Genomic DNA, 26,260 nt, shown 5'->3' on the forward strand with positions numbered 1-26,260 from the left:
ATATCTCTGAAACCGCTCACCCTATCGATGCGAAATTTTACAAATATCACCGAACAGCACTGTTGCATATAGTTTGAAATTGATGTCATACGTCACGTGGTTTGGCAGCCATCTTGGATAGAAAAACGAACCTTGTCCGATCAACACGAAATTTCACAAACATGATCCCATACCCATACATATGCAGCATGATGGCAGCTTCCCTTTGTGGGACTACGACTACTTGTTTATACATAATGTTGATCAATCACAAACAAAAAACACCAAAAAGAAACCAGAGCGACAAAGAACAAAGTTACTTTGTCAGATTTGCCCAAACCGCTCTATCAGTTGCGGTGAATTTCAGTTCGTCCATATGCAGCCCAGTGTCGCTGCAGACAATATTAATCAACGTCAGGTTCGGCCGACCAACTCTCCTTTCTGATGGCTTCCAAAGTAGGACGCTATTTGCTGCTTCTTCTTCGTGCCGGAGGCCATGACCCACCAATCTCAAAAACCTCTTCCTCACATCAGAAAATTTTCACACATTACCATATAGGTCAATGTTTGACGTGATCTTGCCAACGGATGTTGAGTGTTTTATGGAGGAGCTTGGTGTAGTTGCCATCAATTTTACGTGTCATGCTACTCGTCAGTGTCCACGACTCGCACCCATATACAGTAAGATTGATTCAACTGTAGCTTTACATAGCCGGATTTTGGTGCTTCGTTGCAGTGGGGCGCACCAATCTTTCTCAAGTTTGTTTGCTGCTGCCCATGGTGGTCCAATGCGGCACCTGATGTCATAGGCAGTGTTAGTGTGTGAGCCAAGGTATTTGAAGTATTGAACTATCTCGAGCACTTTTCCATTTGCTGCCCTGAGAGTTTGTTGTTCATTTGGTCGATGATGTATGTGCATGTACTTTGTTTTTGAGGCATTGAAAAGAAGACCGACTTTGTGGAACTATGTGGAGGCATATTGGCGACAGTCACATTGTTCTTCACATTTTGTTGTGTTACAGCCTGAATTAAAAATGGATTTAATTTAGAATTTTTTTGTCACTGATCGCGATACACATGATACTCCATAACGTTTTTGGTTATTTTGCGGGGTTCTTGTGTATTTTTGTTTTTTTTTTCGTTGGAAATTTTAGCATATTTAATATGGAAAAGCTTAAATGTCTTGAATCAATAAGTATTCAACCCCTTTGCTATGACACTCCAAATTGAGCTCAGGTGCATCCAATTTCCTTTGATCATCCTTGATGTCTCGACAACTTGATTAGAGTCCACCTGTGGCCTTTTCAATTGATTGGACATGATTTAGAAAGAAACACACCTTTCTATGCAAGGTCCCACAGTTGACGGTGCATGTCAGAGCAGAAACTCCACCAAGAAGTCCAAGGAACTTTCTGTAGAACTCCGATATAGAATTGTGAGGAGGCATAGATCTGGGGAAGGGTATAAAACAATTTCAAGAGTGTTGAAAGTTCCCAAGAGCACAGAGAGCTCCATCATTAGGAAATGGAAAGAATATGGAACGACACAGACTCTTCCTAGAGCTGGCCATCTGACTAAATTGAGCAACCGGGCAAGGACCTTGGTCTGGGAGGTGACCAAGAATCCAATGACCACTGCCTGAACTACAGAATTCCTTGGCTGAGGTCTGAGAACCTGCCAGAAGGACAATAGTCTCTGCAGCACTTCACAAATCTAGTCTTTATGGGAGAGTGGCCAGACGGAAGCCACTCCTGAGAAAAATGCACATGACAGCACGCCTGGAGTCGACAGATAGGCACATGAAAGACTGATGAGACAAGAATTGAACTTTTTGGCCTGAATGCAAGGCGCTACGTCTGGCGGAAACTGAGGACTGTTCATCACCCATCCAACACTTTCAATACCGTGAAGCATGGTGGTGGCAGCATCATGCTATGGAGATGCTTTTCAGTAGCTGGGACTGGGAGACTTGTAAGGATAGAGGGAACAATGAATGGAGCCAATTACAGGCAAATCCCTGAGGAGAACCTGCTTTTCTTTTTTTATTTTGTATACAAGATCGAGGCTCGTGTAAGAGCTAACATTAATACCCCCCCTGCCCCCCCCCCCCCCTGAAAAAAAACCAAATGGACACACAAAACATGCAATAAAGGGAGTGGGAGACAAGATGGGGGGAGAGAGGGAAGCACACAAGTACAACAGCAGAGAACAGGGACATCGGGAGCTCTGTAGGAGGGAGAGGACTTGGGGGGGGGGGGGGGGGAGGGGAAGGCATGGGAAGGGGGGTGGGGAGGGTGGGAGAGGTATAAAACACATGGACACTGCAAGGACTTCCAGGAAAGAAGTTGGTATTTCAACAAAGTGGATCTGGGGTGAATTAACGGGGGTAGAAAAGATCAAGGTTTTGGATGGGGGAAGATAAGAGATGGTGGTGAACAGCTGTTTTAAAGACCTGGAGGGAGGGGAGGGATTGAATAGAGTGGGGGAGTTTGTTCCAGAGGTGGGAGAAAAGAAGAATGAAAGAGTGAAGGTGAGCAGAGTCTTGGTTTTGGCAATTTTACCAGAAGAGGGTTGCTGGCAGATCTTGTGCGACCTTTAGGAATATTTGCGGGACAGAGCACAGATAGAGCTGGGGGAGGTAGGCCGGATAGGAGTCGGTAGAAGACAATAAGACCACCTACGGTGAGTGAGTCAATGGCCCTCACAATCGGCTTCATCGCGGGATTCCAATGATTCTGAAAGCTTTGGTTTCAACAGCGTGAAGCCGAGCTATGTGTGAGGCAGGAGCACCAGCCCAGAGGGGAGAGCAGTATTCCATTGAGCTGCGGATGAAAGCCTTGTATGTGGTAAGGAGTTCAGGTGTGCCAAGGAAGGACTTTGCATGACGGAGGATGCCCAGTCGGCAACTGGCTTTGGAGGCCAGCTTGGAAATGTGGTTTTCCCAGGAAAGATCATGGCAGATAGTGAGACCCAAAAGCTTGAGTGACAGAACTTCTTGGAGAGGATTGTTGAGAAAGTAGATGGGAGGGTTGTCCAGTCGGTCTTTTCGGAGAGACATAGTAAGAGTGTGAGATTTGTCAGAATTGAAAGACATGTTCCACTTGTTTGACCAGTCTGATTTTGTCCAGGTCTGCAGAGAGAGGAGGCTGCAGACTGCCGTTCTGAGGGATGAGGAATGGAGCGGCAGAGAGTGCAGTCATCAGCAAAGAAATAGAGGATTTTCCAGAGAGTCGGAGAGATCATTGATGAAGACCAGAAAAAGCACAGGGCCCAGGACACTGCCTTAGGGAACTCCAGCCTGAACAGGAAGGGGAGATGAGAGAAATCCATTCGGGGCCACACGTTGACTACGACCAGAGAGGACGTCCGCAGGCCATGTGTGGAAATTTCCATGGATACCATAGGAGGAGAGTTTGGTGAGCAGAGCTGGGTGCCAGACCGTATCGAAGGCACGTGATATGTCAAGGGGGACAGCTCTGATTTCCTGTTTGGCATTGCGGACCTCCATCCATTGTTGCGACAGCAGAAGCAGAATGACTGCTACAGAGTGCAAAATCCTGAGACTGCGGTGAAGGTTTGCATTCCAAGAGGACAATGACCCCAAACATGCAGCCAAAGCAACACTGGAATGGCTTCAGACCAACAATGTTAAGTCCTTCAGTGGCCCAGCCGAAGCCTAGACTTGAATCCCATGCTGTTCAATGACACCCACGCACCCTCTCCCACAATCATCCAACTTGGCAGAGCTCGAGCAAATCTGCAAGGAAGAGTGGAATAAACTCCCCAAATCCATATGTGCAAAGCTGATACAGATATAACCAAGAAGAATGAAAGCTGTAATCGCTGCCAAAGGCGCTTCTACAAAGTATTAACTCGGGGGGTTGGTTGAATACTTATGTAAATTAAATATTTCTGTATTATAATTATTTTGTTAAAATGTCTTTAAAAAAATATATACTTTGACGTTATTCGGGTATTACGCCAAAAATAAATAAATCTCAATTTCATCCATTTTAAATTCAGGCTGTAACACAACATGTGAAAAAGTCAAGGGGTGTGAATACTTTCTGAAGGCTCTTTAGTAAGAGGTTCATATAAATAAAAATGTCAAACCTGAATGTCTTGTCATATTGTGTGAAGATGGCAGGTCCTGGCAGGTACCTTCAGTTATGGGATGGTTGTACAAAGTTGGAGGGCTCCAGCCACGTGACATGGCACGGACGTTCAACCTGGGGTTGGGTGCGGTTCTGGTGGTGGAGGAATCTGCTGCCAAGGAGGTCACGGCCGTTTTGGGTGATGCTGGCGAGACGGCTTGGGTCGTGGGCTCTCTACAGAATAGTGTAGGAGGTGAGAGGGAGCAATCAAGTTGATGAGATGGTTGATGTGCTGTGTAAGCAGCTGAAGGGGCGAGTCCAACTAAAGGTTCTTTGGTGACCAGGTGAAGAGCGGGTAAGAATTGAAGGGTTGGAGACTGTACTGCAGCAATCGTGGGTGGGTGGCAGTGAGGGTTCACCACCGGGCCTGAGTCGCATGGCTGTGCTCATCTCTGGCACAGGTATGTAGTCTGTGGACCACTGAAGCATCAAGTGTTTTTGTACCTGCACGGCCTCTCTCAAATATGATTGAAGCAATTCAACGCGTGTGGTTTTATCTGTGACATAATTGTTGACTCTTACAGGCACAAATCTGCAGGCAATAATCGATCACTGTCGCGATGGTTCCAGCGAGGGCAGACCCTCGATTGTGCTCGTCGTGTCCAACAAGCTTGCCGTGGCAGGCCTGGCAAGGGCTGCTCGTGCTGGGATTGCCACGCGAGTGAGTCGGGCACTTTGTATTTGAACTACGGGGTCTTTTTCATCGTCATTCATTCATCCACCAATTTCACGTTTTCACGCTTGTGCAGTGACCCGTACTCAAACAGGATCCCTTCTTTTCAGGTAGTCGACCATCGACAGTACGGTAGTCGAGCTGAGTTTGAGGAGCAGCTGCAGGGCCTTCTGCGAGAGTTTGACGTGCATCTCGTATGCCTTGCTGGCTTTATGCGCGTACTCTCTCCGGCCTTCGTACGGCAGTGGAACGGTGGGTGCGGGATTCTACCGGTCACGTTTTCCTGGTGCAAATTTAAATAGTGTTTGGTTGGTGGTTTTTTTTGTTTGTTTTTTAACCTTAGCGTTTTTGGTTTTCGGCCTGGTGTTGGCTTTGCGGTTCGGGTGCCGGCTTGGGATCCTAGGATCCTGGGTTCGAATCCCGGTCGATCGCTGAATTAACGCCAGTGGGGTTGACAGCCTGTCATCCTTCTGTGGTCGCCAAATTGAGTACCAGTTCACTGGTAAATCCGTGTTTGTCGCAAGAGGCGACTGACAGGGTTAGTGGCAGGAAGGGCATCCGGCTGTAAAACATCGCTTCAAAAAGGGGACCACGGTGCCCGAAAAAGGCCAATCCCTGCTCTGTGGGGGAAAAATGGCCTCTAAAAGTGGTTCTTTTCTTCTTCTTCTTCTTCGTTTACAGGCCGTATGCTCAACATCCATCCGTCCCTTCTGCCGGCCTTCAAGGGTCAACATGCTCAGCGCCAGGCACTAGCCGCTGGTGTTTGTGTTACCGGCTGCTCTGTCCACTTTGTAACGGTAAGGAGAAAGGCGAGGCCGTAGTTGCTTGATTGGGGGAAGTTTAGTGAAGATGAGTGGGGTGGGTGGGGGAAACGGGGGAATGGATTTTTATTTATTTATTTACAAAGTGGTAAAGACAAGTTTCCCGATTTTAGCATCAAATATATGTTCTTGAGATCGCAAAGCCTCCCAAAAATGCAGTTGGTGCATGACCCGTGGCGTATTTGTCGGACTGAAGGAGGAGGTAGATGCCGGAGCGATTGTCGGCCAGAAGGCCGTTCCTGTGGAGCTGGGTGATACGGAGGAGAGCCTCACCGAGCGCATCAAACGAGCCGAGCATCTGCTTTACCCGGCTTGCGTCGACCTGGTGGCCCGAGGGCAGGTCGTGCTCGGCCCTGACGGACTTGTCCACCGGACCTAGTGATTGGACAACGTGTTGTCACGTGTAAACGGGTTAAAGATGTTCATTCGTTTTCAGTTCAAATGGAGAATCCTCTCTGGAACATTGCCAACCATCATTATTCTCCACGTCCAGGTTAGAAAAGACTTTTGTTTTTGACAATGCATCCGTACTCGGATATGTTTGTTGTTGTGTTGTGTTGTGTTGTATCCATAAAGGCAGGAAACCCTCCTGGAGGAGGTGCAGCGGTTGGTTGTTTGTGGGAGGAAAAATGGATTCCCCCCTCACTATTATATCTATCCCTCACTTCCATGATATCTGTCCGTCTCTCCTGACTTGCACCATCTCCAGGCATCATGTTGCATGCTGGTATCACGTTGCGTGCTGAGTCTGTGCCACATGTTCCCGGTTTGCCATTGAGCCCTGTTGGACGAGCTTACTTTGTGGAAAGTATTTGTGAATAAAAAAAAAAAATGTATCCAATGCCTTTGTTTTTAATCACTAAAACGAAGTGTTTCGCTGGTGAAGAAGGTTGCTGTCTGGGCTGAGTCGGCCCAAATTGAATAGCCGTGGACTGCGGCTTTGCCTGTTCCCCCAAAAACAATGGGTTTGTCTGTTTGGTTTTACCCCCTGAGTGCTCGTCAGACTGGGATCCAGGGTTCAAATCCCATATACACCGAATATATTTGTTGTGTGATGCGCACAAGTTCCTCCATGAGTCTGATCCAGGGTAGAGAGAGGGAAGCAAAGCACTTCCTTATGCTTGATAAAACCTTTGCGGAGGCCATGAACCCGCTGCTCATTTTTGTAAGAACCAAGGTGCTGCCAGCTGGTGCGGATGAGCGCCGTTGTCTTTACCTGGTGGAATATTTTCCTTATCAATAATTCATTTCAAAACAGACAGTCTGAATAGGCTCAATTTTTTATGGATTCACATCTTTGGGGTCATAAGTACCACCTCCCCCATCTGCTGATCCTTTAGGATCAAAAGGCGTTGCGTGCATAGTGGATATGGTGGCCCAATGTCCAGGCGACGAGGCCTGCCTGGTGCGCCTTTATAAGCAGTTAATAATAGCCCTGAAGGCACGTGGTTGTCCCCAGGCTCGGTGCCACCGCCCCATGGAAAATGCCGGCAGACTGAAGCCGCAGTAAAAATACCCCAAACACACCCTCACCATTTGTTTTCCTCCCCTGGCGCCCTGTATTTAGGGGCCTAAAGGCACCCACAAGGCCAAAATCTAAACTTCACCACAACTTCAGCACCCACTTTTAGGTTTATGGTAGATCTTTCTCATGATGACATGTAGTAGGTGACCTTTGGTCATTTGCTCCAGAAAACAGACATGCACAACCAAATGGAGACCATTGCTCTGGAGAGTATCGCCAGCTGAGTTTAAGATAACCAAAGGCCTAGTGAGGGAGGTGATCAACAACCGGATGGGAACACCAGAGGGTGTGCTTCTGCTGCCCACTTGTCACTACAACCACATCCCCGCCCACTTGTCACTATGGATCCACTGACTTGCTGCCTCCAAACGCAGGCGTCGAGGTCGGTGGCGCGGGCGGGAGCGTGTCGCCCCGCTCGGGCTGCAGTCACGGCCATGGGCAACAACGAGAAGGACGCAACGGAACCGGAGATCGAACTGTTCGTCAAGGTAACATTAACATTGGCCGTCCCTCATCTCGGTCGTGATCCACCTTCATTGGGCTGAAACCTTTGCCTTCCTTCTTTTTCCTTGTGTAAATCACCCTTTTTTAACCCGTCTTCTTGTTTCTATCAAAGTTACATTTAAATCCACCCTCCTGAGAGTTGATTCAGAGTTGTTTTCCTTGGGTGGATTGAGGGCATGGAGGGGTGGAATTTGCTGTGTGGAGGAGGTAGGGTGTTGGGTGTTCTTTGGAGGGAGCACAGATCCAAGGGAAGTGTGTTTACCTCCATGGGTGGTGCACACCCTCGATGTAACTCACGTGGTGTGGTATCTTTGGTTGTTCCCAACGTACACCTTGTTCTGATGGCCCCTGATGTGACCAACTGTGCGATGGAGACCGAGCAGGATGGATCAAAGTGAAAGCCGTTTGAGAGAAGGAAACAAGCATGGCTTTATAGGAGCTTCCAGGACTTCTTGGGCATTTCCATGAGCTCATTCATGCCAAGCCTCTGCTGTTTCCTTACACTCCATTTTACATCATGTTTCGGGTCATTTCTCGGATCGGTTTTCTCATCCAGTGACAGATAGACATTAAAACGATGCTTTCATCACGTGGACATCTTCACATTATGATTTATCAAAGGGAATTTCCAGTTTGCCTCATTGCTGCTTTCAAATGTCGTTCCGTGGAAAATAAAATGCCCAAACTTTGCTTTTCCAGATGTTTCCCTCTGCCACCGAAAGTGGATAGAGTTTATTTTCACCCTCGTCTGTCTGTCTGTTTGTTTGCTTGTGAATAGGATATCTCAAAACGTTGTGGACGGATTTGGACGAAATTTGGTGGAGGCTGGGTGGTGTGTGACAAGAACGAATTGATTCGATTTTGGTGAAGATCCGGATCCAATTCAGGATCCGATAATTTTTTAAGCGATTCTTCACCATTGAGAGATCGGGCTAAAACTGATGAATCGCATGATATCTCAAAAAGTTGTGGACATATTTGGACGAAATTTGGTGGACAAGTTTGGGGTGTGACAAGGAAGAATTGATTCGATTTTGGTGAAGATGCAAATCCGGACCGGATCAGAGAATTTTTTAAGTGATTCTTCATCATTGAGAGATCGGGCTAAAACTGATAAATAGCATGATATCTCAAAAAGTTGTGGACAGATTTGGTGGACAAGTCGGAGGTGTGACAAGGAAGAATTGATTCGATTTTGGTGAAGATGCAAATCCGGACCAGATCAGAGAATTTTTAAAGTGATTCTTCACCATTGAGAGATCGGGCTAAAACTGATAAATAGCATGATATCTCAAAAAGTTGTGGACAGATTTGGTGGACAAGTCGGAGGTGTGACAAGGAAGAATTGATTCGATTTTGGTGAAGATGCAAATCCGGACCAGATCAGAGAATTTTTAAAGTGATTCTTCACCATTGAGAGATCGGGCTAAAACTGATAAATAGCATGATATCTCAAAAAGTTGTGGACAGATTTGGTGGACAAGTCGGAGGTGTGACAAGGAAGAATTGATTCGATTTTGGTGAAGATGCAAATCCGGACCAGATCAGAGAATTTTTAAAGTGATTCTTCACCATTGAGAGATCGGGCTAAAACTGATGAATCGCATGATATCGCAAAAAGTTGTGGACATATTTGGACGAAATTTGGTGGACAAGTTTGGGGTGTGACAAGGAAGAATTGATTCGATTTTGGTGAAGATGCAAATCCGGACCGGATCAGAGAATTTTAAAAGTGATTCTTCATCATTGAGAGATCGGGCTAAAACTGATAAATAGCATGATATCTCAAAAAGTTGTGGACAGATTTGGTGGACAAGTTTGGGGTGTGACAAGGAAGAATTGATTCGATTTTGGTGAAGATGCAAATCCGGACCGGATCAGAGAATTTTTAAAGTGATTCTTCATCATTGAGAGATCGGGCTAAAACTGATAAATAGCATGATATCTCAAAAAGTTGTGGACAGATTTGGTGGACAAGTTTGGGGTGTGACAAGGAAGAATTGATTCGATTTTGGTGAAGATGCAAATCCGGACCGGATCAGAGAATTTTTAAAGTGATTCTTCACCATTGAGAGATCGGGCTAAAACTGATAAATAGCATGATATCTCAAAAAGTTGTGGACAGATTTGGTGGACAAGTCGGAGGTGTGACAAGGAAGAATTGATTCGATTTTGGTGAAGATGCAAATCCGGACCAGATCAGAGAATTTTTAAAGTGATTCTTCACCATTGAGAGATCGGGCTAAAACTGATGAATCGCATGATATCGCAAAAAGTTGTGGACATATTTGGACGAAATTTGGTGGACAAGTTTGGGGTGTGACAAGGAAGAATTGATTCGATTTTGGTGAAGATGCAAATCCGGACCGGATCAGAGAATTTTTAAAGTGATTCTTCATCATTGAGAGATCGGGCTAAAACTGATAAATAGCATGATATCTCAAAAAGTTGTGGACAGATTTGGTGGACAAGTCGGAGGTGTGACAAGGAAGAATTGATTCGATTTTGGTGAAGATGCAAATCCGGACCGGATCAGAGAATTTTTAAAGTGATTCTTCACCATTGAGAGATCGGGCTAAAACTGATGAATCGCATGATATCGCAAAAAGTTGTGGACATATTTGGACGAAATTTGGTGGACAAGTTTGGGGTGTGACAAGGAAGAATTGATTCGATTTTGGTGAAGATGCAAATCCGGACCGGATCAGAGAATTTTTAAATTGATTTTTCATCATTGAGAGATCGGGCTAAAACGGATAAATAGCATGATATCTCAAAAAGTTGTGGACAGATTTGGTGGACAAGTTTGGGGTGTGACAAGGAAGAATTGATTCGATTTTGGTGAAGATGCAAATCCGGACCGGATCAGAGAATTTTTAAAGTGATTCTTCACCATTGAGAGATCGGGATAAAACTGATGAACAGCATATCTCAAAAAGTTGTGGACATATTTGGACGAAATTTGGTGGACAAGTCGGAGGTGTGACAAGGAAGAATTGATTCGATTTTGGTGAAGATGCAAATCCGGACCAGATCAGAGAATTTTTAAAGTGATTCTTCACCATTGAGAGATCAGGCTAAAACTGATGAATCGCATGATATCGCAAAAAGTTGTGGACATATTTGGACGAAATTTGGTGGACAAGTTTGGGGTGTGACAAGGAAGAATTGATTCGATTTTGGTGAAGATGCAAATCCGGACCGGATCAGAGAATTTTTAAAGTGATTCTTCATCATTGAGAGATCGGGCTAAAACTGATAAATAGCATGATATCTCAAAAAGTTGTGGACAGATTTGGTGGACAAGTTTGGGGTGTGACAAGGAAGAATTGATTCGATTTTGGTGAAGATGCAAATCCGGACCGGATCAGAGAATTTTTAAAGTGATTCTTCACCATTGAGAGATCGGGATAAAACTGATGAACAGCATATCTCAAAAAGTTGTGGACATATTTGGACGAAATTTGGTGGACAAGTCGGAGGTGTGACAAGGAAGAATTGATTCGATTTTGGTGAAGATGCAAATCCGGACCAGATCAGAGAATTTTTTTAGTGATTCTTCACCAGTGAGATCGGGCTAAAACTGATGAATAGCATGATATCTCAAAAAGTTATGGACAGATTTGGACGAAATTTGGTGGAGGCTGGGTAGTGTGTGACGAACGAATTGATTCGATTTTGGTGAAGATCCGGATCCAATTTAGGATCCGAGAATTTTTAAAGTGATTCTTCACCATTGAGAGATCGGGCTAAAACTGATAAATAGCATATCTCAAAAAGTTGTGGACAGATTTGGTGGACAGGTTTGGGGTGTGACAAGGAAGAATTGATTCGATTTTGGTGAAGATGCAAATCCGGACCGGATCAGAGAATTTTTAAAGTGATTCTTCACCATTGAGAGATCGGGATAAAACTGATGAACAGCATATCTCAAAAAGTTGTGGACATATTTGGACGAAATTTGGTGGACAAGTCGGAGGTGTGACAAGGAAGAATTGATTCGATTTTGGTGAAGATGCAAATCCGGACCAGATCAGAGAATTTTTTTAGTGATTCTTCACCAGTGAGATCGGGCTAAAACTGATGAATAGCATGATATCTCAAAAAGTTATGGACAGATTTGGACGAAATTTGGTGGAGGCTGGGTAGTGTGTGACGAACGAATTGATTCGATTTTGGTGAAGATCCGGATCCAATTTAGGATCCGAGAATTTTTAAAGTGATTCTTCACCATTGAGAGATCGGGCTAAAACTGATAAATAGCATATCTCAAAAAGTTGTGGACAGGTTGAGTGTGTGAAGGGACGAATTGATTCGATTTTGGTGAACAAGACAATCCGATTCTGGTTCAGGTGCGAATCCAGATATGGCCCATCAGTGACAAAGCGTAAACTGTTTACTAAGGTGGAGGTACCCGATGCTCTCTACCGAGTGTTGGTCTATTTTTCAACTCCTGTGAGTGTGACCAGTAAACGGTTGAAACCAAACCAAAACTGCCGTACTCGAACCATATTGTACACTAGCATGCATGAAGTACGATTTGTCATATTTTAGACAACACATCTCTCCACATGGTCGGACCTTCCTCGTGAGCGTGACCCACATCAGACCCAGGTTGTTGTTTCCACCGATTTTGTTGACATCTTGTTCCCAGGCCAGTTTGTTGTTTCCATCGACAGGTAGTTCGTCGCCATTTTCTCCTCGGAATGTTTGGATTGTCTCTCGTTTAATAACTGTGTTATCCCTACAACGGACTCAACATTATGAAATCAGCTACAAAATAAACTTGTCTCTTTGAGTTAGACCAAGGAGGTGGTTTATTTCCCGAATATTGATGGATTTTACAGGACAAGGATCTTGGCAGACCGCTGGATTTGTTGCTGGGGTTTAGGCCCTAGGAAGAAGGGGTCATCCTCTTGGCAGACGAATCCTTTTCTCTCTCTCCATGCCTCGAAATGCTGCAGTGTCATGGACTCAGTCCCAGGGTGTTGGTTGAGAGGCAGGTATTGGGCAGGTGCTCAAATAGATCTCAGGTGGCACCTGGTGAGGAGAGGTCAGACCTTCCTCGTGACCAATGGCAGTTTGGACGTGTGCATCAGTGTGAACAGCTTGCATCCTTACAAAACTACTCAATCTACCCTGGGTATGCAACCAGTGTTAAAAATGCCATTGGAAACGACATAAACCAGAGATATCATTGTCGAGGTTGTCGGCACCAGCGTTCATGGTCGTGCAGACTTTTACCATGTACATGACATACGGGAAACCTTCAATGCATTCTACTGTGGACTTTCGGAGATAACAGCAAAGTGACACTTTGACTCCACCATTTAATGTCAATTTGTCATTCACATCATCAGCACTATTAGAGATTCTGACATTCACTGCAGACAGGTAGCCAATCAAAACTTCACTCTCTGGAGAGCATTATACACGATGTAGTGAGGATGCCAGACAAAGGCTGATGCAGGTATGTCTTACATATGGAGTCAAATTGTTGTCATGACAACTTCCCAGCAACAATGTGGGCTACAGGAAGCCAGCCGAACGTATGTCCAGCATCGAGTGTAGTCATTGCGAAAAATTCCTAACGACACCACACTCCGCAAGTCCCAATCTGACTCCAAGTAGGAGTTTGCAGGGAGGATTACAGTGAAGGGATTGCCGACCCGGCTCACACTGAAAAAAAAAAAAGTTAGAAGTGTGGCATAATTGGCCATTTTGGAAAGGCCGTACAGAAATCTGGAAATCACAACCCAACTTGGTGGCATCGTGGTTAGATCATCCGTTCCGAGTCAGAGTTTTGATCATCCGATCCTGGTTGAGGAATCTCAGACCTTCAAAATGGTATGTGCTGCTTCATCGTTCGATGCTCAGCACTTAGAGTATAGAGCACGGATAAACCCCGTGGGTTGGCATCCCGTGGAGATATTTCTCCTTGAAATTCCCCACTTGTGACAGGAGAAAAACGACACCACTAAACCCACTTCCTCCAAAGTGAACAGTTGTGTTTCCCTCAATGCTAAGAGACAAATCTCGGGAGTCGAGTGTGTGCCTGACAAGCTCAAAGCAATCGCAGAGTTCCAGACACCGATGAATGTCGATCTTCGGTCGTTCCTTGGATTCACCAAAAACCGGACAGCTCCATAGGCAATGCATCCACGTCAGAGCCTCTCCGTAACCCCCGCAAGAAGGGGTCCATCCTCGATTTGATGCCCGAACCAAGAAAAGGTCTTAATAGCCGTGAAACCAGCCTCAGTACTACCAGCCTCAGTACTTCAAGGAGATGCATCTCATCACAACCGCCTGGGAATCATGTTTCACCAGCAACATGGCGGTCACTGGCAAATCGTGCATTGTGGTTGTGTTACTCACCGAGCGTCGTTTGATAGAATCGGCTGCAATAATGAAGTCGTGTAGGCCATTAACTCTTAGAGACTTAGATGCAGGCGTCAAAAATCCTACATAAATGCGGCCATTGGGCCACGGAGGCCCAACGGATGTATTCGTGTAACGTTTTTTTTTGTTTTTTTTTATAGATTTTTTTTTCTTTCATATCCTTTATCAATCCAAGTCGATGCTCATTTAGGTGTATTTGCTCAGAAAATGTTTATTGAATTGATCCTATTAGTTGGAAGAATCCCATACAAGCAATGAATGTTTTTTTCTTTTTTTTGAAAAAAAAAAATTTTGTTCTTGGTTTTTCAACTTTTTTTTCTCTAAAAAGTTGAGGCTCATGTAGGAGTATTTGCTCAAAAAATATGATTCAATAATCCTTTTATTTAGAATGTATACGTCCACAACTGTCAAAAATCCTACACCTATGCAGCTATTGGGCCTCGGAGGCCCCACAAATGTATTCGTGTAAAGTTATTAAAATTTTGTCACTGAATTATTTGTAACCAAGTTAGAGGAGCATATAATGAGGCTCATGTCAATAAAATAATGATATAACATTGTAGTACAACATTTATGCGGGGCCTCGAAGGCCTGCATTCGTTTCGGATTTTCGGGTTATAAGTGAAGAATGAAGACTTCCCCACGAGCCTGAATGAATTTTTTATTTATTTATGTCACTGAATTTTGTGTAAGAATATGAAAGTCGGTGAAAATTAGGCTCATTCCCAAAAAAAATTGTACAGCATAGTTTTTGCAACAAAAAAAAACCTTGTGGGCCTCCGAGGCCCAATCACTGCATCCAAGGGTTAAGAAACGTTATTCCCTCAGTGATCTGCGTACGTTCGAGCTGGACATCTACAAGAAACCCCTTAAACCAATTCTGAATACGGACACATTGTACACAAGAGAAAACATAGGTATCCGCATCCGGTCAAAAACTGCCGTTTTTCTTATTCATCACTACCTGGTGCAAGGGTAACAATCTCAGTGTTGCAGATGCATTCTCTCATCGTTCACTTGAACTGCCACGGTTAGATATGGCTGAAGCAGAGATAACAGTGGAAGATTGTCCTGTACTCCAAGTCGTCCTTGTGGCAGCGACCGGGCTCGACATAGTCGATGATGTCCGAAACACAATGCAACCTGGTGCAGGTAAATCAAAGTATGATGGCCATCATCTACATCACTTCTACTTTTTGACATGGGGGTTCCCGTGTGCCTCCATTTAGATGGCGGCTCCCACTACACATCAAAGGAATTTGGGAACTTCATGAACTACTGGGATGTCGGTCACCTGCCATATATGTCACACCACCACAAATCCAAAGGTTGACGGTCACCTGGGAGATGACTTGTTCTACCACAGTTTGTTGGAGTGGCGTATTACAAAATGCATCAATGTACGCTCTCCATCGCAAATTCTCTTTGGCCACCCCACACGCACAGCAGTCCCAAATGTCACAAGGTAGATGACAAGTGGGAGACGAAGGCCTTTGACATGTTGTTGTTGCTGTTGAATAACCCCTGACAGTTCTCTTGACCAAGCCCTCAGCACGGAGACAGCGGATCGATCTTGCAGGAACCACCCAGAGATCCCCCACATCAAGGAAGCCGTTCCCCGGCCTCCCTCAGGAGGTGAGGGCCACGAAAGAGTTAGAGAGAAGGAGAGAGAAAAGAAAGAAAGGGTCGGTCCATTGGGACTGATCAGCATGCTGACCATGACCGCACCGCCCTGACAAATCCAGGCAGCAGGGAAGAATGGGGAAGATTTGCCAAACTGCCATTGGGCAGAGTGTATTGGAGGAAAAAACGTTTCCCCCACCAACATTACTTGCCACGGCGGTCTTCCAGTGATGGCAATTCTGACCACGATGACCAGTCCATTGCTGATTCATGACCATGCCGCTGGATGTTCAGCGATTCTGCCACAGTGACACAGACTTCCCATTGGGATCTAACCTGGTGGAGGACCTCGTCCTGGACAGTGCGAGTACCATGCCCGTGACTGACTGGACTTGTGAATAGCGTTGGTGGCTAATACCTGTTACGCAAACACAAATGGTTGTGTGCACCTTTAGGGGTTCGAGGATTGAGGAGTCTCGGTTGTGCATTTTACCCTAGCAATGCCATTTCGGTTTCCTGTTTCCATCCATCAATTAGTCGCCATTTTCTTATCAAAACGTTTTGATGTGCCCTCGTTTAATAAACATGTCATCACGTCAACCTCATCAACTTCCATTTCCCAACTGACTTTGTACACCTCATTGAATAAGTAACTACTTAAGTGGTTTCAGCATTACCAATGACCTTCCAAAATGTGTGTCTGTGTGATATTCTGTGCCAGGCCGGAAGTGACGGCGAGAGCATAGGAAACTGCCCGTTCTCCCAGCGACTTTTCATGATCCTCTGGCTCAAAGGAGTCGTGTTCAACGTCACCACAGTCGACCTCAAGCGGTATTTTATTCACGTTACACCACCATTTAATACATTGCTGTGTTTCTGAGACATGCGTAATCAAGGTAACTTTAGAGCATCACAATGCGGCAGGACTACCTGGACATGTTGAAACACTGAAATCAGCAGGCCAGCTCAGGTAGCACAATCGAGCCGTCTAGTCTGGCTTCAATCCCTGATGGGATCAAACCAAGGTAAAACGACCATTCTGATGCAGTCACAGCAAGGGGTAGCGTCACAAAATGCCATTTTTCAGCTGAGAGGACAAATCTGGTTATGACCCCGGCATTCACGTCCTCAGATAGAACATCTCAACCCCCGTCACTTATAGCGAGGCCCACACGTCTGAGGGTGCACTTCTTCTTCCAGTGATCATTACAGAAATAGATAGGTGGGTTCCTATGACCTTTAAGGGAGACAGGGTGAGATTTTCCAGGATTGAAAGATGTGTTGCACGTGTGACACCAGAATTGGATCCTTTCCAGATCAGGTAGCTGCCTGTCGGTGGAATCGTATGGTATAACATGGAATAGTCTGCAAAGAGGAAAATATTTTTTCAGGAGTCTGCAAAGAGGCAAGGAGGTCAGGGGACCAGATTGTGTTGAATGTCCGAAATACTTCTTTTTTATTGCAGGTATTGAGGCTCAACCAGGAAGAGCATAACAGGAGTAATCTATCAAAAGTCAAAATGGGGGCAAACAGCAAGTGTTGAACAAGTAATTTTGGAGAATCAGTTCAGTTTTGGAAGTGTTGAAACAATCATCCATTCTCACATGGAATTAAAGGCCCTCATGTTTGATCAAAAGGCAACTCGTGTGGCTATTATAACAGAGTTCCTAGAATGCTATCAGGGCAGGAGGGAGTGAGGGGTGCAGAAGGGAGCTGGAAGACTTGACACGTTGAGAGATCATATTTTCACACTGGAGTCAAAGTGAGCCAGAATAGAGTGGAGGCATTCTTGACTCCCATTTGCAGAATAATTCAGGGTTCTGCAATCAGTGGGAAGCTTCGAGGAAATGTACCGGGACGTCAACGGTTTGATCCACGCGCGATTGTGCGTGGAGGTGAGTCAAGGAGTATGCAGAAAGACAACAGCCATCCAGTCCAGTCCCAAAGATTGATATGAAGATGTAGTCAAGATTAAGCACTCTCACATCAGTGGGACATGCAAGTATGTATGTGCAGCAGGGGAATACCTTGAGAAATCGATGAAATTTCATAAACATACATACCTGGAGTCTTTACTTGTTTCTAAAATGAGTCAAAATCCACCTTGAACTACCCACACCCAATGAGGTGATTTCCTAGAGAAAGTATCTGCACCCCTCAACTGTTCTCCCTAACATTTAAAGTAAAATGATCAACAACCAATCGTACAGGTATCTATTAATCTAACCTTCACCAGAAGAGAATTCAAAACAACAAAACAAGCTCCTGAAACTTTTGGCACCAAATGATGAAAAAAACTGGTAAAAACAATCCTCCAAAAAAGAAATACCATACTTGATGATGATCAGGGTTCAGGGGCAAGGCTTAGAGTCATTGGAGTAAATATGCCATATGATGTGGAACACCTGAAAATGGCTTCAGATACCTACGGTTGCATTGATCCGTGTGTGTGTGTTTGGCACTTGCAGAAAACCTCCCGAGCTGCAGAAATTAGCGCCAGGAACTCCACCGCCCTTCCTCACTTTCAATGGGGATGTGAGGACAGACGTGAACGCGATCGCAGACTTCCTGGAGGCCCAACTGACTCCTCCAAGGTACCGTTGTTGGACGGCTTGAAAGGGGCACAACTTCCAGGAAGTGAACAATAAGTCTCTTTGGTACTGACCTTGATCCCCGCTGTGTTCGCAGATATCCCAGCCTCGCACCAAAACACGAAGAGTCAAACCTGGCCGGAAACGACATCTTCGCCAAGTTCTCAGCTTTTATAAAGAACACCAAGAAGGAGGCAAATGATAGTAAGAACCCTGCAGGTCCTGCAATCGGCGTTTGGTCTTTATGGGATCCAAAACACGTGATCGAGACACCCCTCTCCTCCCCACACCTTGCACCCCCACTCCCCTAACCCCCTCCCACAGAGTTGCAAGCAGCTCTGCTAAAAGCTTTCCAAAAACTCGACGTCTATCTAGCGGAACCTCTGAACGGTGAGACTCCGGTGCAAGGACCTGGAGGGAGACCAGAGTCACAGCGGCCATTTTTGGACGGGGATGAACTTACGCTGGCCGATTGCAATCTCCTTCCGAAACTGCACATCGTCACGGTAATACATACACAGCAGCACGAGTAACTATGAATATATAAATAAATAAATGGCATGTATTAATAGAATAGAATATATAAATAATTAAAATTATTAATATAATAAATAAAAATAAATAAATTATATAAATAATTAAATTATTAATAGAATAGAATAATTAAAATAATATAATATATAAATAAATAAATAGCATGTATTAATCGAATAGAATATATAAATAATTAAAATTAGTAATATAATAAATATAAATAAATAAATAAATTCTTAATAGAATAGAATAATTAAAATAATATAATATATAAATAAATAAATAGCATGTATTAATCGAATAGAATATATAAATAATTAAAATTAGTAATATAATAAATAAAAATAAATAAATAAATTATTAATAGAATAGAATAATTAAAATAATATAATATATAAATAAATAAATAGCATGTATTAATAGAATAGAATATATAAATAATTAAAATTATTAATAGAATAAAAATAAATAAAGAAATAAATTATATAAATAATTAAATTATTAATAGAATAGAATAATTAAAATAATATAATATATATATCAATAAATAAATAAATAAATAGCATGTATGAATAGAATAGAATATATAAATAATTAAAATTATTAATAGAATAAAAATAAATAAATAAATAAATAATATAAATAATTAAATTATTAATAGAATAGAATAATTAAAATAATATAATATATAAATAAATAAATAAATAAATAAATAAATAGCAGCCGAGCACCAAACTGGGAATTGTACTTGTAATTGACTAGTTACCTTGTGACAAACCAGGTGAAAAGGATGCACAAATGAAAATGTAATCTGTTGCATTCATTAGTGAAAATGTTCCATATCATTCCACCACGGTGCAGGTAGTAACGAGAAAATACAGAGGATGGGAAGTGCCGGCAGACCTACGCTTTGTGCGGCGCTACCTGGAGGCAGCCACATCGAGAGACGAGTTCGCACACACCTGCCCAGCCGCTCGGGAACTAGAGCTTGCCTACGCACAGGTCGCCCCTGAGCTCACCTGAATCCTTCACACCTTCGATAAACCCTTTTGGTCACTGTACACCAAAAATGGACTGGTTAGGGCCTTGGTGTAAACCATCCCAGAACAAATGGACAGACCGTCTGGCCCAGTTCTACAAAGGTTGAAACAGGACATGTTGGGAAGGCTTTTGAGACCTTGTCTTCAGATTTTTGTTGGAGAATCCTTGGGCTTGAGGCGAATAAGCCTACAAAAGGCCTGTCCTAAAATTTACCTGGTTTATTTGATAAAGACAATCGGTGAAGCACCTTCGGTTGCGTATCGAGAGGTATCTTGAGGATCCTAACCAATACGACTATCCAATCCATCCAGGACGGATTAACGGTGTGTCATATATGGGATCATGGTGAAAGTGATGTCACGAGGTGTGGTGGTGTTTGTGTGTCACTATAGGTGTTTTTATATGACTGACATGACCTATTAGATTCCTCAGATTTGTAGAACACAAGACAGCACACTGGCATGACGCTAGCATGTTCAACCAAACATCAAACTACCACAAAGGGAGATCAAGAGCAGTTCAACTGTAGTTTTAAACAAATGATATATAAAAGTTTAACACTGTTATTTGAACGTCATTTGCATCAAGTGGTTTGTAAATCAAATTCCAGCAAAGGTATTAGCTTTATTGATAGTACAAAAGCCCTGAGGGCCATACAAAAAATGGTTCAGAATTTTTAAATATCTATAAGTATAACGGAGGGAAGGTATGTGTTCCATCTACTCCTCCGAGAGGATCTGACCAAGGAAGCTGAATCTTTCAGGGATTACTCAGGACACCCTCAATGTGGGTTTCCTGAAGTTTCATTTGATTCCACCAAGTTTTGAAAAAAAATTCCACTCATCTTGGCATTTTCTTCCTTAAGGTTCAGGGGGTGCAATTGGAATTATCTGAGCTATATAACCACGATGTATTATATATATGCACATAAGCAGTACGCATGTTTTTGCTTCATGTACGTAACCCAGGTTATTTATTATTTTCGGGAGCGATCAAGGCAGCGGTCAATTGCCTATACACCACCTAAATAAAGGGAAGTGTCAAAAGAACGTGTTGCACGCCTGGAACAATATCACCCATAGGGCGGGTACTCTGCTATATTATTATCAGATAAAACAACATGACCCTTCGGGAATGGGTGCTTCTAGTGTAATATTTTTACTCTTTATTCCACATCTGGACTGTCACATGTCCCTTGACATCTAACAGATGATGAATGATATTTTATATAACACAATCAAAGCTTTATGGCCTTGGCATGTGAAATATTGTCAAACAGTGTTCTAACTCATTTGCCATATTGTCACCGTTCAAGCGGAATCGATAACGCCAGGACTTATTTTAGTCTGTTGGATTGCAGTACTTTGTACCTCCTTGATTTTGTACCTCCTTGACGGGCCTTAACCATGCCTCAAATGTGCCAATGAGAGACTAACTAACTCTCTGAAAAGACCGAATGGAAAACCCTCCCATATACTTTCTCAACAATCCTCTTGAAGAAATTCTGTCACTCAAGCTTTTGGGTCTCCATATCTGCCATGATCTTTCCTGGGAAAACCACATGTCCAAGCTGGCCTCCAAAGCCAGTCGCCGACTGGGCATCCTCCGTCGTGCGAAGTCCTTTCTGGACAGACCTGAGCTCCTCACCATATACAAGGCTTTCATCTGCAGCTCAATGGAATACTGCTCTCCCCTCTGGGCCGGTGCACCTGCCTCACACCTAGCTCGGCTTCACGCTGTTGAAACCAAAGCTTTCAGAATCATTGGAATCTCCCGCGATGAAGCTAACTCCGAGGGCCTTTCACTCGCTCACCGCAGGCAGGTCGGTGGTCTTTCTGTCTTCTACCGACTCCTCTCCGGCCGAGCTCCCCCAGCTCTGTCTGTTGCCTTGGCATCCAATATTGCTTCAGGATGCACAAGGTCTGCAATCACCCCTCTTCTGGTGAAACTGCTGCTTCTGCTGAGTTTATCCTCTATTATTAGGAAGTTAACTTTGGTAGGGATGGAATGAGTCGAGTTGATTGTGGCTTAATATCCGTGCATGACGGTTTAAGGCACCTCTAAGTGGGTTCCTATTGCTCATGCATTGTTAATGTCTCCATTATTGTTTATTTATGAGCTTTCCATCCACCAGGTATCAGCTCTCTTCGCTCAGGCAAACCACTTGGTTTACCTGGAGAGTTACCACTCAGAGTTGTCTATGATTAAAACAAAGTGCGTAACTTCCATATCCTAGAAAGACTTGCTAAGGAGCCCGAGAGGGTAAATATGAGGCTTAATGGCTGAAATGGATTATTTGTTGGTATTCAGTTCTACTTGGGAACAACAACAAACAGACCTGAAAATGATAGTTGGACAAGAGCATTTTTATTTAGTATGGCTACCACATTTCCCACTCGTCACCACCCTTGGCCCTGATGTAAGCAAGCATGGCGGACCCTGCATTCCAATCACCAAGATAGAGTTTCAGCGATTAGACGAGCTCGCACCTCGGTCCCCATGGAGACCTCTGGCCCATGAGAGCTTTGTCGACCTCTGACCAAGAAACCGGTGCTGTCCTTCCATGTCCCACAAGTATTACACGTCCCAGGCCATTGGTAGCCATTCTTGGAATCCACTTTCACTTTGCTAATTGAACAATGTCGTCCACAGACCATCCACCTTCTTTGGTCACGACAAACGTCATGCAGTCTTCATATACAGCATATGAGCATTACACCCATGTGTGTGACTCTTAAATTGCCATCAAAATTGTTTCATTTGGGATAGAACTCATTCTCACATTCTCAGATGGTGGGTTTAAACTATTTCGTATTATTCCATTACAGAAACTCCACCACACAACCAACTGTAGTGGTCAACTAAAAACAACCACCCATGCAATCGGTTGGAATGCGGTTGTGGTGGTAGGGAGAGATCTAATAGTGCAAACACACAGACCGATGTGTGAAATTAGTTTTGAAGTGAAAGAAAGTGAAATGCCTCTCCAGAAGACAAATTTGTCTCTTGTACTGTATTGTCACGTGATACTACAAAGGTAAGCCGTGTCACCTGCACGGCCCCCAAACCACTCATTGTGAACTTCAAGGTTAAAATTATTAAATCACTCACCCCCAAGTACAATACAAAAACACCTTGAAACGAAAATGTTCAAGGTCTAATAGATGAATACACAACCAACGTAACCGTACTGATAGGAACACGATACCACGACCACAGGTACCCACTTCGGAATGTTTGCATCTGCTTCTCCTCCTCTTCCCTTTATAAAAGGTGAAGTCCGATGGCACCAAGCTCCTGCCCTGCCTTGACCACGATATTCCTCCACTCCCTTCTGTCCTCAGCCAACTCTCTCCACTCTCCAACCACCCCCACCTTACTGATATCCCTCTTCACACAATCCTCCCACAGTGGTCTACCTCTTTTCCTCCTACCTTGTTCCTTCAACCTATCTGCTCTCTTTGCCAATCTCTATTCCTCCATCCACACCAAATGTCCAGCCCATCTCAGCCTGCATTTCACCAATCTCCCTGTCAAGAGCAATATGCCACCATGAATGGAAGGTGCAACATAAAAAGCAAGCGCACTCCAATCTCCTCCCTCAGTTCATCCATTCTCCTTCTATTCACCCTCTTCACTTCCGCAATCTTCCTGACCAAGTTGTTCTCACAAACCTGCAGCCTCTGTTGTTGTCTCTCTGTCAGAGCCACCATCTCCAAACCGTAAATGTAGGCCGGCGTTACACAAGACATCAGAACCTTTCCTTTCAATCTCCTTGAAATATTTGTTTCTGCTATTACTCTCTCCACCCTCCTCCACACATTCGGACCCACCTGGATCCTCCTTCGCACCTCTGCCTCTGACTTACCATCCACGGTCACTGTCCCCCCCCCCAGATATTCAAACCCATTTCTTTGTCTGATCTCCTTCCCCTCAAACCTGATTTTCTTGTCTCTGCTGCATTTCAAACAGTCAGTCAAACTGCAGTCAAACATTTGAACAGCCTTGGACGTGCACCTTGACCCCATGGCCAAGGCACAACGTCAACAAGACTGTCCCAATAACAATACACATGCGCCTCAACCCCAAGGCTGAAGCACATGGTCATTCAAACACATGCATCATGCCCCCGAAGGGCCACAATGCATGGTCATACAATTGGGACCACTCCTCTCAATAGGAGTAAGACCCCTTGATCCACTGACAGGGAAATTACTCCCGTCAGGTAACCAACGGCAACTGTTATGAGGGCACAGCTAAGGCCTGCCTTTTTTACTCTGAAAAAAGGTAAAAAGTCAAACATTTGAACAGCCTTGGATGTGCACCTTGACCCCATGGCCAAGGCACAACGTCAACAAGGCTGTCCCAATAACAATACACATGCGGCTCAACCCCAAGGCTGATCTGGAGAAAGCATTCGATCGGGTTCCACGCAAAGTATTGACATGGGCATTGAGGAAGTTAGGAGTGGAGGAATGGTTGATCAGAGTAGTGATGGCAATGTACAAAAGAGCGCGCACAGCTGTAAGGACGAAGGACGGGAACAGTGGTGAGTTTGAGGTGAAGGTGGGAGTGCATCAGGGGTCGGTACTAAGTCCACTACTATTTGTAGCTGTGATGGAGGTGCTGGCTCAGAACGTAAAGGAGGGTTTACCGTGGGAGTTGTTGTATGCAGATGATCTGGTGTTGATTGCGGAAAGTATGGATGGACTGAAGGAAAAGATGAACACGTGGAAGGAATGTATGGAGACAAAAGGTCTGAAGGTGAATATCGGAAAGACGAAGGTGATGGCAAGTGGTAAAGCATGTGGTGAGGTGGAAAGACCTGGGAAGTGGCCCTGTGCTGTGTGTAGGAAGGGTGTCGGAGTGAACTCCATTCAGTGTACAATGTGCGCTGAGTGGGTTCATCAAAAATGTAGTGGTCTGAGAGGGTCATTAACCAGTGTGGCAGCTACATTCAAATGTAAGGTGTGCACAGAGGGAGCTGCAGATGGAGGAAATGTTGAGTTGGATCTTGGAGACGGCGTGAAGCTGGAAGGTGTGAAAACATTTTGCTACCTCGGAGACATGCTGAATGGAGAAGGTGGATCAGACTCGGCAACGGTTGCTCGAGTGAGATGTGCATGGAAGAAGTTTCGGGAATTGAGTGGCGTGCTGATGAGGGGAGTGTCGTTGAAGCTGAAGGGAAAGGTGTATGCTGCATGTGTGAGAAGTATTATGATTTATGGGAGCGAGACATGGGTAATGAACGTAGAGCAGCAACGAAGGTTGGAAAGGGTGGAAATGCGAATGGTTCGACGGATGTGCGGAGTATCGTTGAGAGAGAGGAAGACAAATGATGAATTGCGAAAGATGATGGGAATAGAGCCTGTGATTGATGCTGTGAAGAGGAACAGGTTGAGATGGTTTGGTCATGTGTTGAGGAAGGATGAAAGTGACTGGTTGAGAAGAGTGATGGAAATGAATGTAGAAGGAAGTAGAAGATGGGGAAGACCGAGAAAGACTTGGCTAAAGATGGTGGAAGAAGAAATGCGGGCAAGGGGGTTAACAAGGAGAGATGCAGAAAATAGGGCAAAATGGAGAAGATTGTCATGGGGACCGCAAGGCTAACCCCCGCTCTAGCAGGGAAAATGGCCTTTTAAAATGCATGTTGTGTTGTTGTTGTTGCTGCCCAACCCACATCGCCTCCGTCATCTCCAGACTCATCCTCAGCCCATGTTTCTCAAATGTCTCCTTCCACTCCCACAGTACTTCCTGTATCTTCTGCCCACTCTCCACCACAACAGCCAGATTGTCCGCATGCAATATCCTCCCCAGGATACCTTTCATGTGTACCTTCCTGCTTACCAGCTCCATCACCATGATAAAAAGGAGTGGGCTGAGAGCTTCACTGCCTCAAAATGATGTTCACGCTGATCTCCTCCGACATCCCAGGACCAACCAAAACTCTTCCCTTCGTTCCCTTGCACATCCTTTCCACCAACCAAACTTCTGCTTCCTGCACTTTCATCCATCTCAATGTCGCTATCACCATCTCTCTCTCTCTCTCTCTCTCGAGTGTCTCGATTCAAAATTCATTACACCCAACCCCTCCCTTCCTCCCTCTTCCCCCACCCCATAAATTACATGATCTGAGCAAATTGTTTTTTTTTTTTAACATGCAAAACACACCAACTACGCCACAGTTGGTACAGTTCGATTTGGCATGCAAACAATGGTAGCTTCAGTAGTTAGACATTTACATTGCATCTATAAGTGCTTTGACTAGTGCAATTAAAGATTGCTCTTCGCTAGAGTAGAGCAGTGTGGTACAGTTTTAGCTCTGTGCAGCACAGTACCAAATACAGTTTTGATTGAGATCGTACAATGAGTGCCCTGTTGTAAAATACAGTTTAACAGAGTACAGTGCACTGTAA

At 44.4% G+C, this 26,260-nt stretch overlaps 2 protein-coding genes across 6 annotated transcripts in view; both read left to right on the forward strand.

Moving 5' to 3' along the window:
- Window positions 1–6,447, forward strand: part of GART (phosphoribosylglycinamide formyltransferase, phosphoribosylglycinamide synthetase, phosphoribosylaminoimidazole synthetase) — a 31,145-nt gene extending 24,698 nt beyond the window's left edge. For all 4 annotated transcript variants that reach the window (XM_068135395.2, XM_068135400.2, XM_068135399.2 and 1 more), the window contains exons 17-22: window positions 4,120–4,326; window positions 4,418–4,534; window positions 4,658–4,794; window positions 4,917–5,058; window positions 5,488–5,603; window positions 5,824–6,447. In XM_068135395.2, the coding sequence (XP_067991496.2) occupies window positions 4,120–4,326; window positions 4,418–4,534; window positions 4,658–4,794; window positions 4,917–5,058; window positions 5,488–5,603; window positions 5,824–6,006 (902 nt within the window). In that variant the 3' untranslated portion in view covers window positions 6,007–6,447. The remainder of the gene's footprint in view (window positions 1–4,119; window positions 4,327–4,417; window positions 4,535–4,657; window positions 4,795–4,916; window positions 5,059–5,487; window positions 5,604–5,823) is intronic.
- A 705-nt stretch (window positions 6,448–7,152) lies between these two features.
- Window positions 7,153–26,053, forward strand: LOC137439554 (chloride intracellular channel protein 5). Of its 2 annotated transcripts, none has more exons than XM_068135410.2 (6): window positions 7,153–7,640; window positions 16,400–16,509; window positions 18,147–18,272; window positions 18,367–18,473; window positions 18,594–18,775; window positions 19,665–20,893. In XM_068135410.2, exons 1-6 carry the CDS (start codon window positions 7,494–7,496, stop codon window positions 19,824–19,826), a joined length of 834 nt encoding a protein of 277 aa, XP_067991511.2. In that variant the 5' UTR covers window positions 7,153–7,493; the 3' UTR covers window positions 19,827–20,893. The 2 variants fall into 2 exon arrangements, with proteins under 2 accessions (XP_067991511.2, XP_078624202.1); XM_078768076.1 differs by lacking the exon at window positions 19,665–20,893 and adding an exon at window positions 25,593–26,053 and having other exon boundaries at window positions 7,484–7,640.
- Window positions 26,054–26,260: the final 207 nt, after the last annotated feature.

The sequence above is a fragment of the Myxine glutinosa genome, chromosome 14 (assembly GCF_964187855.1).
Source record: "Myxine glutinosa chromosome 14, kmMyxGlut1.1, whole genome shotgun sequence".
Lineage (NCBI taxonomy): Eukaryota > Metazoa > Chordata > Myxini > Myxiniformes > Myxinidae > Myxine > Myxine glutinosa.

Coding starts and splice junctions, on each gene's coding strand:
- LOC137439554 (XM_068135410.2), top strand. CDS start 7,494: ATGGATCCACTGACTTGCTGCCTCCAAACGCAGGCGTCGAGGTCGGTG. Junction 7,641..16,399: donor AGATCGAACTGTTCGTCAAG/GTAACATTAACA, acceptor ATTCTGTGCCAG/GCCGGAAGTGACGGCGAGAG. Junction 16,510..18,146: donor ACCACAGTCGACCTCAAGCG/GTATTTTATTCA, acceptor TGGCACTTGCAG/AAAACCTCCCGAGCTGCAGA.